At 40.3% G+C, this 13,486-nt stretch overlaps 3 protein-coding genes across 3 annotated transcripts; 2 read left to right on the top strand and 1 right to left on the bottom strand.

Moving 5' to 3' along the window:
- Window positions 1-664: 664 nt before the first annotated feature.
- Window positions 665-8,685, bottom strand: LOC122654513 (histone-lysine N-methyltransferase ASHR2). Its single transcript, XM_043848637.1, has 2 exons — window positions 8,681-8,685; window positions 665-1,949 (listed from the first exon to the last, which is right to left on the bottom strand). The coding sequence occupies exon 2, from the start codon at window positions 1,892-1,894 to the stop codon at window positions 731-733; it is 1,164 nt and encodes a 387-aa protein (XP_043704572.1). The 5' UTR covers window positions 1,895-1,949; window positions 8,681-8,685; the 3' UTR covers window positions 665-730.
- On the top strand, window positions 3,475-8,663 carry LOC122654515. Its single transcript, XM_043848640.1, has 6 exons — window positions 3,475-3,744; window positions 4,430-4,495; window positions 7,195-7,347; window positions 7,846-7,931; window positions 8,016-8,124; window positions 8,338-8,663. Exons 1-6 carry the CDS (start codon window positions 3,586-3,588, stop codon window positions 8,503-8,505), a joined length of 741 nt encoding a protein of 246 aa, XP_043704575.1. The 5' UTR covers window positions 3,475-3,585; the 3' UTR covers window positions 8,506-8,663.
- Window positions 8,686-12,179: 3,494 nt separating the features above from the next.
- Window positions 12,180-13,486, top strand: LOC122654512 (GDSL esterase/lipase At3g48460-like). Its single transcript, XM_043848636.1, has 2 exons — window positions 12,180-12,850; window positions 12,976-13,486. The coding sequence occupies exons 1-2, from the start codon at window positions 12,194-12,196 to the stop codon at window positions 13,483-13,485; spliced, it is 1,167 nt and encodes a 388-aa protein (XP_043704571.1). The 5' UTR covers window positions 12,180-12,193; the 3' UTR covers window position 13,486.

Below are 13,486 nucleotides of genomic sequence, written 5' to 3'. Positions count from 1 at the left end.
GGCACAAGCTTGGTGCAGTAAAGTTGTCACAAAAACCAGAACCCTGGACTCCTATAAATTCCTATCCTTTGGTCTTTAATGATGGAACACCATGATAAACCAATATCTTCATAAAGCATTCCCTAATGGTTTTCCATCTCTCCTTCCTCTTAAACTATTGACAGAAGCTAACTTGACAACCACAGCCTGAAGGGCAGAATGTAAAGTCAAAGTTGATAGTGGACTCATCCATTTGCCTTTCTACTAGCCCCACCAGTAGACTGGATTTCAACAAAACAAAGTGGCTATGTCCCTTCTATAATAAATAAATCAAACTCCCATCAAGTATCAACTACCTTGGACAAGCAAAGCCAGTAAAGGGAGGCATCATTAGTTAAGAGGAGCATACTAGACAGAGTCACAGACCATGATTATGATGGCAATATTGACAGAGGGCTTAAGTATGTTATGAGATTACAATTGTGCATCATATTCATATGCATGTAATACCTGGATAGCTACATATCAAGACATGTTTCAGTCAATGCATTTCTCAGCTTATAGATTCATAACGAGGAAGACTGCATTAACACTCAAGTGTAATTGAAATTAGAGATAAAAAGAATCATATGTAAGAAGTCAATCATTAAAACTGTAATGCACATCTGATGAATGAACAATCAAAGAAAGGTAAAATAGGGAGAGGGACAAATCAATACCCCTGATTCTGGTAATGGTAATACAACCTTCACTAGTCCACCATAACACCATCGGATCCCTCTCCATCAATCTCTTCGTGAGATCTCAACCGCCCACAAACATTGCACTCCATAATATCAGGTGTACCCTCTGATGGTGGCAACGGGGCCAATGTGCCCCCACAGTTCTCTGTGTCACATAAGTATCGCAGGAAGAAATAAGCATGAGGGAAATCACCATCTTCTTCCACAGCAATCTCGTCCTCCTTGGAACCCGCCATTTGCTCGTCGTCGTTGTCCTCTTCCATGCCTTCTTCGTCGTCCTCTTTCCAATTCGCCTCCACCTTACAACGGTCACATTGACAGGTGAACCCATAATCCTCCAACAACCTCCTCTGCCTGTCCGCATAGTTCCAGTTCACTGGGAAATAGCTTAAACAAATCTCCTGCCCTTCCGGAATATCATGAATAGCTCTCACTATCATGTCCGTGTTCCGATCCCCGATATTGTCAACGTAATCGAACCTACAAGCATTCGGAAGACAGTCATGGTTGAAGAAAGAAGCTTTGGGGTAGATAGCATAAGCTCTCACTGCTCTCTCTTTGTCTTTATCAAATGGTTGCATCAAACCAAAGGCGTTTTGCTTGTCCTTCGAGAGCAAAGCAGCGGTAAGCTCCGGAGAAACCCCAGCGAAGCTCTGAGGAGGCACGAGAGATGCGATAAAAGAGTGGAGGAAAAGGGTTTCGGCAGTCTGGGTCGTAGGGGATTCACCCTGAAGTGATAGTAAGAGCTGGAAATTGGAAGGAGAAAAAGAAGCGAGGTTGTAAGCGGAAACAAGAAACTGGGCTTGGATTTGGAGGTCTGGGCTGAGAGAGTGAGAGTTACGGATGGAAGTTAGGGCTTGGCAGACCCAGGGAGAGTGGGACGAGGCAAGGGCGATGGATCGACAATTAGGGCTGCAGAAGAGGGTGTTAATTGAACATGAATGGCAGGTAATGGATGAAGACGAGGGGACCAATGCTTCTAGCCTTCTGAAGCAGTTGGAGCAGAAGTTGGAGGGAATCCCACTTTGAAGGGGAACAGAGGAGTAAATAAGGATTGGAGAATCTCTGAGAAGTATTTGACCAGCTTTTACAGACTGGGAAGCAATCACAGCTCTTCCTCTCCCTTCAATCTCCTTCACTTTGATAAGCGGGTTCGATGTTGTCTCGGACATGTTCTTCTTCTCTTCTCCGATGGGTAGCTGTGCAGAATGGGACTCGAATCTCTTCCTTTATAGTTTGTGCAGTAGGGCAGCAGAACTGTTAAAGCTCTAGAGCTCTCTAGTTGGAGGAAAATGTAATTACCAATAAGAGTTTCACCAAAAAAAAAAAAAAATTACCAATAACAGCGAGTTTCCAGCACCAGCACTGCCAGAAGACATTCCACCAGGAATCTGAATTTTCTGCCGTGTGGGAGATTTAACTTAAAGCTGCACTATGGTAAATAACATTTGGGGTATCTCGCGTTTGGAGAAATTAACCATTTAACCTTAGGTATCTCACTTTTAAGTTCTGATTAGTGGGGAAAAGAACTCTCATGGAGAAGCATGCGAGGGCGGGGGAATGACCACTCTGCCCCCATGATTCTTCAGCACACACTCCCATTGGCCCTTGTGTGCACACAGGAACCATACTCCTTCATAGGAAACACTTTCCCTTTGATATATTGTGTTGAAGAAAGTGAGAATGATTCAGCTACCATCCTAGCTAGGGTCCTAAAAACATCCACCTGTAATGGTCAAACACCTCTCACACTATTGCGCAATACCCTCTCTCGTCCATCTGAAAGCATCCATAATGATCAAGGGATTCTCCTTCAACGGAAAATTATCTCTGTCCCTGTCTTATCCAATTCTCTAGTGTCTTAATAAGAGGCGGTTGGACTCCACTCAGGCAAGGGTGGAATGGTCATTTCACTCCCCTTGTTAAGGGCACTAGGGGAACTGGACCGGACAGGGAATTGCAGGGGATAAACTTCACCATGGCTTAAGGAAAATTTAGTCCTATCTGAACTCCCCCCTCCCCTTTGCTCTCTCCCCGATTCATTCTATGTCTCTCTCTCTCCCCTACTCAAATTTTTATCACCTGTAGTTCCCCTGCCCGGTACAGTTTCCTAATACCTCTAATAAAAAGGGGATAGACCCCACCCGGGCAGTGTGTTTGATGAAGAGGTGGAATGGTTATCTCAGCCCTCCTATGAGAGGAACCGCACAACCGTACCAATCAGTGAACCTCAGGGGATAAAAGTCCTCCCCTACTCTGCATTTCCTCCAAGGTTTTGGGATGTAAAAACCAGATAATCAAACGGGAATGTCAAAGAGGAGGAAGACAAGTCATAATGAGAATGAGTACTAAACCAGCGTAGGCAATTTATGAACCAGGAGGAGTCATGGCCGATTCAGCTCAATCTTAGATAAAATTGGGTTTGATCATGGTTAGGTTTGTTGGAGATAGCGACATAGGTGAGTGAACCCTACCCCACCGGTGGTGGAAAATTTCTACTTCTCATTACTCGTGAACTCACAGGATAAGTGTTTTGTCCGTATCGAACGGTTTCAAGTAAACCCGTACACCATGCACCGCGTGTATGATGAAACATTTCGTCTGTACATGGTAAGGAAAAGAATCTTCTTGAAAGCCAGAGAGAGAAACTGGAGCTTTTTAGACTTCAGGAGCTCTTTAGCAGCAGCCTCCAATATCAGTTCAGAGAAATGGTTCCGTGATTGCTGCAAAAACCATTCATTCCGACAGTGTTAGTTGGTTGGTGTGTGGTGGTGGAAGCAAAGAGAAAGCAACACTCCCGTACCGCAGAGAGCGAGGCAGCTAACTGTTGTTGAGAATTGGGAAAGAAACAGAGCAAGAAGAGATGGAAGGCGAGTCTCATAAGAGAGTCTTAGTGACGTTCGATGTCGATGGAACTTTAATCCGTAGCACCGGTCCTTCATCAAACCGACTTCACCGTCGAGCTTTCTCTCACGCTTTCCTCCATGTTTTCGGCATCGAAGGAACTATTGACGTGATTGAGGTCTCTTTCTCTTTCCCTTTCTGTCACAGAAGTAATCCTTCCTAGAATAATTCTGAGGGGTTTTATTATTTATTTTCTTTAGAGATTTTTTGGACCTCTTTAGTTTTAGTGTATTGTAATACCTGCGTGCACATCGTGACGTGTTCCTATAAGTGATACCATAACTTGCAGGAACTTCAAAACATTGATGCGTAGATTGCTCTTATAATTTAGATTTGGATATTATTTCTTTCCTACTCTTGCAGAAAGAGGAGAATTGCCTACTTGGGCAGTTCATTCATGGTGGGATTGTTTGATTCTTCATTCTGAGAAACTGCAGCAGTTTAAAAAAGTTTCTGCTTTGCTTCCAATAACCTCATGTTGCCTATTAGAAAATGGGTTATATAAAAATGCAGGGCATGAAACCTGTGCATTGCATTTCAAAAATCTAAATTTGTCACTTTTCTAAATTGTGCTTGATAGTCCCACTCCCCCCCCCCCCCCCCAAGTGCCTCCTAATGGCAGTAATGCTGCTGTTATTGGTGACTAACACATTACACGGGTTATGTTGTGTCATCCCAACGGCGGCTTAGAAAACCTCAAGACCCATCTTTTGGTAATTGTTATGGCTGGCAATGCAGTCTTGGGTGCTTGATTTTGCACGTCAATGTCCCTGTTTCATTAACAATTTATATACTTATTGCAGCATCATGGACAAACTGATCCTGCAGTGATTATGAACACGCTCGTGCACTACGGCGTACCATCTGATGTTGGTAACTTTGGTGCTTAAAACATTTCTCATTTGTGTACTCACTGGATACTTCTGAATTGTATCATTTGAAGCTCTATGACCCTTGTGTTTTGAATTGAATATTTAACAGTGTCTTTTTTGTAAAGTGTGCATATTTTTAGAGATATGGATGTCGCTTGTAATTCATGTATACTGCATTCTAATTTCGTGTTCTTTTTTATAATCTGGTTCATGTCCTGCACATGGATATGTTGTTCTGATTACTTGCTGTTAGTTTAACTTATTTTATCTTTAGCATTTTTGGTTATAATTCAGGATGAAACATGGTTATTAATTGTTTTTGAAGATTTTATGTTAATTCTTGGTACAGTTTTCATTATCAGCTACTATGCTTATGATTTTGTAGAAGCAACTCCCATTTGAGCTGTCTGTTCTTTCACTTGGCACTTGTCCACCCACCGAAAAAGGGAAAAAAAAATTTAGACATTTGCTTCTTTTATTGTATGTTCCATTTGGGAAAGGGGAAAAAAAGGTTATTTTGGTAACTTGTTGCTTCAGAGAGTTTCTCAACTTGAAAGTCTCTACAATCATTGAATTTCTTGTGTCCTAATTTAGGCTATCTGAAATGTTGAAATTTCCCTGTTAGGTAGGTACTAGTTCTTAAATCTAACCAGCTTTTGTGTTTCTGTTAGTTCTGATAAAATAGCTTTTCAGAAGTAGCTAATTATATGATAACAATATATTAAAAATCACATGTATTTGAGTCAGGTATGATGCCTGAGGATATTTGATACTCTTTCAACAGAATTAAAAGATAGCTGTCTGTCCAATAGTTCTGTCAAAGTTTTTTTTATTTATCTTTGTTATAGCTTGGTTCTCCTATAATCTGTGAGCTTGCCACTCTTTTTCTTGACCTAAGGGAGATAAGGTAGGGGTGGGCATCTGGCTGTTTGGGCAAGTGGAGGCTAGCCCAAGCCCTGGCCAGAGCGCAATCCAAGGTCTAGGAGGTCTTTCCTTTTCAATCCAACCAAGCTCTGACCTGGCTGAGCCTGGGCCCAACCTGAGGGTTTTTTTTTTTTTTGACAAATAAACAATAGATATATAGGTGAAAAAGATAAGTAGTATACAACAACAACAGCAATAGTCCCAAGACCTAACCCATTAGAAGGCCTACAGCAAAGGGTAAGGACTCGTATACAAAGATTCCGTACCACTCCACCGCTAGCCAATTACTCAGCAATGAAATTGACTACTCTCTCATCCAAGAGAAGTAAAATCTCTCTTGAACCGAAAGGTCCCTGATCTACTTAATAAGGAATAAATACTGCCAAGGCTCCCCATCATGATTCTGAAGTCAACGACTAACTAGTAACAAATTACCTCCTAAATAGTGAAAGTGAATTCCAGTTGTTTGAATAATTGCCTTCAATTCTGCTGTGATAGAAGCTGCAGAGCCAATAGGACCTGAAAATGCCCATGAGATCATACCCTTATGATTGCTAATAACATCTCTTACACCAGCTGGCCCTGGATTGCCAAGTCGTTACTCTCAAGACTTGAGCCTGTGTCTTCACGCTGGCAACTGAGCCCCGTACCATTGCACATAGATGCAATACAAATGTACAAATAATATTATATCATGTTGACATCTAGTGTAGATATATCTCAGCAACTAATGATTTCATATAATTTTATGAGTTATTATGATTGTAGCTCATATTAATTGGATGGGAAACACTTTTACACACAGAAGATCAAATTCATAGTGGAAATATATCATAGTGTAGATTAGTCGAGCCAACCCCGTTCAACCTTGGCTGAGTTGCAACCCCCTAAAGGGAAGCCTTCTTTGATGGAATATCTTCCATAGCTTAGCTGGTCCCAAATATTGATGTAAATGTTTTCCACATCCTCATTCACTCAAATCTTGTACAAAATGCACCATGTTTATATTAAGCTTGGAAAAACGGCTGAAAATTTATTCCTCCCCCCCCCCCCCCCCCCCAAAAAAAAAAAAAATAATGCTGAACCGTACGGTTAATGAAGGCCATGAATCTGAAATGGCCAATCTAGGGGTTCCCTATCAATCCAATAGTTGGGTTGTCATTTAGCTCATCGTTTTTGCTTTCTTTCTAGCTTGTTGTTTACTGACCCCCCCCCCCCCCCCACCCCAACCCACAACAAAAAAAATGTATTGATATTGAACCTTTCAGCTGAAGGGATAACCAAGTTTGTAATAATGAACGCATGGAAGATTGTATTTTTGTTGTTACATGTCAAACCAAGTGCAAAAAGTTTCTTGTTAATTAGCAGAAAGTTTCTCTTATTGGTTTAGCTTATTGTTTTGTGAAATATGTATTGGAGAACTTTTGGTTGTATATCCTGCATCTGCAAGAAGGGGCATCCCCTGGAGTATATGTTCATGGCCTATTCTTTAACAGCAATTTCCACAACTTGGGTACCAACTGGAGACAGTTGTTTCTTAACTCTAGAGAACCTAAAGCATGCAATGGTCATGCCAATGCAGACTTTAGGATGGTAGCAATCTGGGTACCAAGAGCATGCATTGTATGCTCACATCAATATCAGAAACTTTTATGAATTAAATGCATAGCCATTTTTGTCAGGAACATATACTTTTTTATATCTAGTATTTGTAAAATGGTGGGTGTTTTACTTTCTGAAATATTGTTATTTCACTTTGTTCCCCTATGAAGGTGGCTTCTGAAAAATTGCCTGTTCTAAAGTCAAGTATGATAGAGTATGCTCAAGAGCATGCCAAAGACGTTGGAGAGGGGCTAGAGGTGCTTCCTGGAGTTGAATCGCTCCTTCAAGCATTATCATCTGAAGAAAATGTTGCCATAGGCTTGGTATGTTTACCAATCCCTTCTACAGCATCACTGCTTGATGGGATGGTTGGCTATCCCCTTAAGTTTACCCATTGGGCAAGTTTTTTTCTGTATAATAATGTGTGGATTCCTTTAAGTTTTGTATGCGCTGAAGGTAAATGTTGCGTCACCTTCTGTTTCTTCTTTTGGTGGCAAAGGTACTCTGTTAGTCTCAAAAGGTCTTTCCGTCTTGGAAATAAAAATTGGAGTGATTCCTTCAGAATTTATGATCAAAATAACCAAATCATTGAGTTACTGACAAGCCCTAAATGCTCGAATGGAACTCAGATAACAGTGGTAAAATTGTTGGTACAATGTGTTGTTTGTCATCTTAAGTCATGGGGGAGCCTTCTTGTGATGAATTTGGATGGGAATCTTCTTACCTGACTGTGCTATCTTGACTTTGGGAGCTTGCTTAGATGAACTTATCTTCTGTTCTACTATTATATCTGGACTCTTTCCCCTCTTTTTCACTTTTAGGTTACGGGTAATTTGGAAGAGATTGCATGGATGAAGATGGAAGGTTTGGGTATCAAAAAATACTTCACAGCCCCCAATTTCGGAGGGTAAGTTGAAAATTTGTTAGTGTTTTCTTTTCTTAGTCTGAGAACCTCTGTTCATGGTATTATTTTTTAATGTTTTTATAACAGCTTTGGAAGCGATCACATTGATCGAGGACACCTTGTAAAGATTGCAGCAGAGAGGGGCAAGAATCTTTTCCCTGGGGGATTTGACCTGCGAGTTCATGTTGGAGATACAGTGCGTGACGTTTTGCTCTTTAGTTTGCTATGAGGTTTATATGTTTGAATGGATGGTGGTTATGATTCATGTTGGATTGCCTTCACATTAATGGCTGTCCCATTATTATCCTTTCTACCTAAAGACTTGAATTATCACATACATAACCAAATGTGTACATGTTATACGTTCTTACTTTTTTTTCTAATATGTACTTCCCACATTGTGTTGTAGCCAAATGATATTCGTGCTGGCGAGTTTGGAGGTGCCCTGGCAGTAGGAGTTTGCACAGGTGTATTTAGTAAAGAGCAGCTGGAACAGGTGAGCACTGGAGGTGCAGTCATTCTTGCAGATCTTTCTGACATTAAAGGCTTCATGATGTTGCTTGGCATCCAAATTTAAAAGCTTATTTACTGGTATTCCTTTTATGTTGAAAGCCAAGTAATGACTCTTTCACAAATTATGTCATTTGCTCTATACAAAGTAACTATTATAAGTTGCTTCCTGGCTTAGTGATAGTTTTGGAAATGCTTAGAATATTGTAGTATCTGATATTGTGATTAATCATATGGTAAACTTTCTTCTATTATTCTTGTTGGGAAATCTGTTGAGATGAGCAGTGTGCACTTCCACTGGGAAGACAAGCAAGAAAATTTGTAAAACTCGAAATGTATCACAATTGATTCCTGATCCTCGATGAAACGAGGCAAGAGCCCTATTGTGGCGGGGAGGGGTTGATGAAATACTGTGACAATGGGATCATACAACTTACAAACTACCAAATGTACTTGAAAAGAAGCTGATCTAACAAAATTTCTAATTTAAACCTCCTTCCTAGAAAGCATCAAGTTGTTTCAGAAATAGCAAAATAAGTACTAACATTAATTCCGTGGTGAGGATTACAGAGATAAGAACCATAAGAATGGTTTCCTAAGCTTGATACAACACAAAAAGGATTGTAGACTGAACCGTTTGATGTGGCACAGAAAAGTGTATACACAACAGCAGCTCAGCTGGTGAAGTTGTCCGCCGGGATAGGGCACTCGAGAGTGAAAATATCGTCTTCATTACTCAGGCGAAACACCCACTATGCAGAACCTCTCTTCACGTCCAGGTCTACGGTTGAAAACCTCATCCCTAAACTTTTTGCGTATTCCACAGCAGATTCATACTCAGTAACAGACCAAATAGCGCCTTTTGGTAAACCGAAATTCTCGGATTAATTAGCTTCAAACGTCGGCCAGATGATCAGTTGATATGGCAGGTTACTGACTTCAAATGCATCCGGTGGGTAATAGCTAGGGTGAATGGGGTTGGAATTTCAAACTTCTCCGGCGTCTTCGGCATTTTGGTGGCGAAACAAGCAACAAAAGAATTCACTGAACGCAATTTCAGATATGTCGGCACAGTTATTCCACTGGCTAATGTCTCAGCAACTTCATTGACGTGGGCAGCAATGGCGAAATTCTGATTGAAGAATCCCTTCATCATGCAAAGGAGGCGCATCAGAACATCTCGAAGTGTATAAAAAGCTCCGTTCCAAAATGAGTTCGGATGGATGTCAAGGAAAGTTGGATAGGGGTTGGACTACTGGATTCTAGAAAGAAAGAATCCAGCTTGTCCGCTAATGAGTAAGCTCCGAGCCATCTTTGGATTACCAACAGGAGTACTGATTTGCTCTTGCAGTCGCCTTCGAGGAGCGTCATGAGTCGATGCAGGCTTCGTTGGTTTTGGACTTCTCAGCAATGGAGGGTCCAGACTTGGATGAAGAATCAACAGCAGAGGATGTAGAGACCATCTTGGTAACTCTAAACTGCTGTACTGTGTTGTAGTCCTTGCAGAGTCACGGGTTGAAAGATGAAAAATCCACACTAATTTAAACTCTGCATCCACAGAACAGGAATTGGTTAGGTTTTATCTACTTCTCGTGAATCAAATACTCTATACATTGATTCATGAGAATAGTTCTAACAGGGTCTACACCCTGTCGATTCCTCTCCCTTCAATCTTTATTATTTTTTCAACAAACTTTAACTTGAATTGTTGAATTTTGTATACTGGTGACAATCCCTACTCCCAAAACGTATAGATTATTAGGGTAGATTCATTTATTTTAGACATTTACAACCTTCACCTCCACCTCCACCTCCACCTCCACCTCCACCTCCACCTCTCTACCTCTTTTCCCACCTCCAATTCTCACTTTCACCGCTCCTGTCATTAAATCAGTTTTAATGGGAAGGAACAATATTCACAATTCTCGCCAAATTCTAATGGTGGCAGTTCTTGACCCAATCATCCATTCCATGTGAACCCACCTGCTTTTCTCTTGCCCTCCCGTTTTGGGTTTGGTCAATCTCACCCTGGTTTGGATCTCATCAAGTTCACGGATGGGCAATTTTAAAGGAAGGTTGAAAGCTTATTACAATCATAAGAATATCATCTTATTCATATTAATGGAATCTAGTTTATATAAAGTCGGCACCTCTGTTAGCGTTTCCGTTTTGAACCGTTTTAAACACATTTTACCGTATGTGTTCCAAATATACAAGAAAAAAAGACAAACGACAAGTATTTCCATTTTAAACGCGCTTAAAACACGTTCTCATTTTTTTAGTGTTTTTTTGTTTTATCTTGGATTTGTTAAATCATGGTTTACTTAACTGACGATATCTCTCTCCTAAACTCTGATCGACTTGATTCTTTCACCAACGTAAAGATAGACTTGAAGGACTACATTTCTTACGATATCACCTTCAACTCAAGGTCAATGCACCGATGCCAAAATTGAGCTACAAATTGATGCATCTATTTAAAAGGGTTTCTAAAGGTAATTTTGGATGTTACAATTGTTTTGAACATTAAAAGCATGTATTTCAAATAAAATTCCTTAATTTTTATGAGAATATTGCCATTTTTTTGTTTCTTTTTCTTAAAATATGAACGTTTAAAACTCGTACCGTCCATTTTCCCTTTTTTATTGTTCTTTGTTTGTTTGTTTTTTTTTTTTTTTATCATTTTATTTGACTATTTATTTGCAATTTTTTACCGTTTAAAACCCGTACCATTAGACTCCCTTTTTATACCGTTCCCGTTTTTACTAACTATGATTGGCACCAATCGGCACCACTCAGGCACACAAATAATACACTACTATATACATTACAAACATAAACATGGTTTGAGGAATCAGGATCAGATGTGGTGAATCACTTAGAATCAACTGATCTCTATTTCGGTCGATTCTTGCAACCCTCTTTTGAATCACTCATTTAACCATATTTGATCCTCATTCTCTTCCTCCCACCCCCTTTTTCTTTTAGTTAGTTAATCAAATAATAGACTAAATAGAGTATTGATGAAACTTACCGCTTGTAGCAAGATTCCTAAGTTTATTGAATTAAAAACTTCAAAAAACGGTACAGATTTTAAAAAATTTTGCTTCTACCCAATTCCAACTTTTAAGGTTCGGTTGATTCCCAGGTCCATTCCGACCATTGGATCAGGATCAGTAGAAGATGATCACATGTCTGATTTGTATATTCAAACCTTTATTATAAACCAAGCTTCGTTTTTTAAGTTTACAATTGCACTCTTATTTATAGCAGAGAATTCACTCCTCACCTTTGAATATGAGGTCTATCTTGGAGGATATCCAGTTCTTATCTTCCAATTTTATTGCTTGTAATTTCACTTTTATTCTCGTACCAAACAAAAAAAAAAAAAATTTCACTTTTATTCCCAGGGAAATTAAGAGTTTGAGAGTTTGGTTGATTCTCTGGCTAGGAGGGTTCGGTCAGTGACATTTATGACTATTTGGCCCAATTCTGATTCATGGATTGGGGAGATGTGTTCGTCTTCTGTCCAAGTGTAATTCAATAATCATCAATAAGATATTGTCCTCTACCAGAAAAACAAATAAATAAAAAAACAAGTTCACACTACCACTCCTTAGGACCTAAGACCTAACCGAAACCGAACTGCATTAACAAACTTATTAAAGAATAAGGGCATATCTGTCCATAGGTTGGAAATCTGATGAATATATATGAAAGACAAACCATCCAACTCCAGGCTCCAGCCTAAATCAATGGAGTCTTACACTTGGTTTCCTTCTCAAGTTTCCCTCATCATCTTCCTTTTATCATTCTCTTTAAATTCACACTCTGCAACTTCTACTACTGCTACTACTCCGACCTTCGCTAGGATCTATGCCTTCGGAGACTCATTCACTGATACTGGAAACACCAAATCATCTACAGGTCCAACCATGTTCAAGCATGTATCAAGCCTTCCTTATGGAACCACTTACTTCAAGAGACCCACCAACCGTTACTCCGATGGACGTCTTGTGATCGACTTTGTCGCTGAAACTCTCTCCTTACCATACTTACCACCTTACCTCGACCGGAATAATGCGGATACATCTCATGGTGTCAACTTTGCAGTGGCCGGATCGACGGCAATAAATCATGATTTCTTTGTAAGGAATAACTTCTCTCAGGATAGCATCTTAGAGTCACTACAGACTCAACTAGTTTGGTTCGAAAAGTTCATGAAGGATGAGGGTTGTTGGGGAGGTAACGTTTCATCAGTAGCAGGTGATTGCAGAGCAGCTGATTTTGATGATACGCTGTTTTGGGTTGGAGAGATTGGAGTAAACGATTACGCGTACCTTATTGGATCTCTTGTGCCGACCAGCACAATCCAACGGCTTGCCATTGACAGCATCACCAGATTTTTACAGGTAAATATAATTGGGGTACTTATTTGTATACATAAAAATACCACTATAAAGTATAAACCCAGCTAAGCTCTGCTTCTGTAAGTAATTTCATCTTTATGGAGTATGTGATTTCTAATGGTTGGCAGGAGTTGCTCAAGCAGGGGGCCAAGTACATAGTAGTTCAAGGTCTGCCATCGGCGGGATGTCTGTCTTTACCAATGACATTTGCTCCGTTCAATGACAGAGACGACATTGGCTGTGTGGGGAGCATAAATCAAGTGGCTCAAAAGCACAACTCAAAGCTTCAAGCCAAGCTTCAGGATCTAAGGAAACAGTATCCTCATGCAGCCATTGCTTACGCAGATTATTACAGAGCTTATGGTGAGGTAATGAAGAACACTCGCAAGTATGGATTCCAGGAGCCCTTCAAAGCTTGTTGTGGCTCTGGTGGTGGACCTTACAACTTCGACTTACTTGCTACATGTGGGTCACCACCAGCCTCAAAAGCTTGTGCAAACCCTAATCAGTTCATCAACTGGGATGGAGTCCACCTCACAGAAGCCATGTACAGGGTGGTTGCTGACTTGTTCCTCCATGGTGGGTTTTGTCATCCATCATTCATGGACTTGCAGAGTAACAAAAGCCTTGGGACCTGAC

Source organism: Telopea speciosissima, chromosome 3, assembly GCF_018873765.1.
Source record: "Telopea speciosissima isolate NSW1024214 ecotype Mountain lineage chromosome 3, Tspe_v1, whole genome shotgun sequence".
Taxonomy (NCBI): Eukaryota; Viridiplantae; Streptophyta; class Magnoliopsida; order Proteales; family Proteaceae; genus Telopea; species Telopea speciosissima.
Note: the sequence above shows the minus strand (reverse complement) of the source record. Positions and strands in the feature narration are given on the sequence as shown.

Excerpts from the sequence above, each read along its gene's own strand:
- LOC122654512 (XM_043848636.1), top strand. The coding sequence starts at position 12,194 with ATGGAGTCTTACACTTGGTTTCCTTCTCAAGTTTCCCTCATCATCTTC. Across the intron at positions 12,851-12,975 it reads GCATCACCAGATTTTTACAG|GAGTTGCTCAAGCAGGGGGC; the intron begins GTAAATATAATT and ends AATGGTTGGCAG.
- LOC122654513 (XM_043848637.1), bottom strand. The coding sequence starts at position 1,894 with ATGTCCGAGACAACATCGAACCCGCTTATCAAAGTGAAGGAGATTGAA.
- LOC122654515 (XM_043848640.1), top strand. The coding sequence starts at position 3,586 with ATGGAAGGCGAGTCTCATAAGAGAGTCTTAGTGACGTTCGATGTCGAT. Across the intron at positions 7,348-7,845 it reads AAAATGTTGCCATAGGCTTG|GTTACGGGTAATTTGGAAGA; the intron begins GTATGTTTACCA and ends TTTCACTTTTAG. Across the intron at positions 8,125-8,337 it reads GAGTTCATGTTGGAGATACA|CCAAATGATATTCGTGCTGG; the intron begins GTGCGTGACGTT and ends ATTGTGTTGTAG.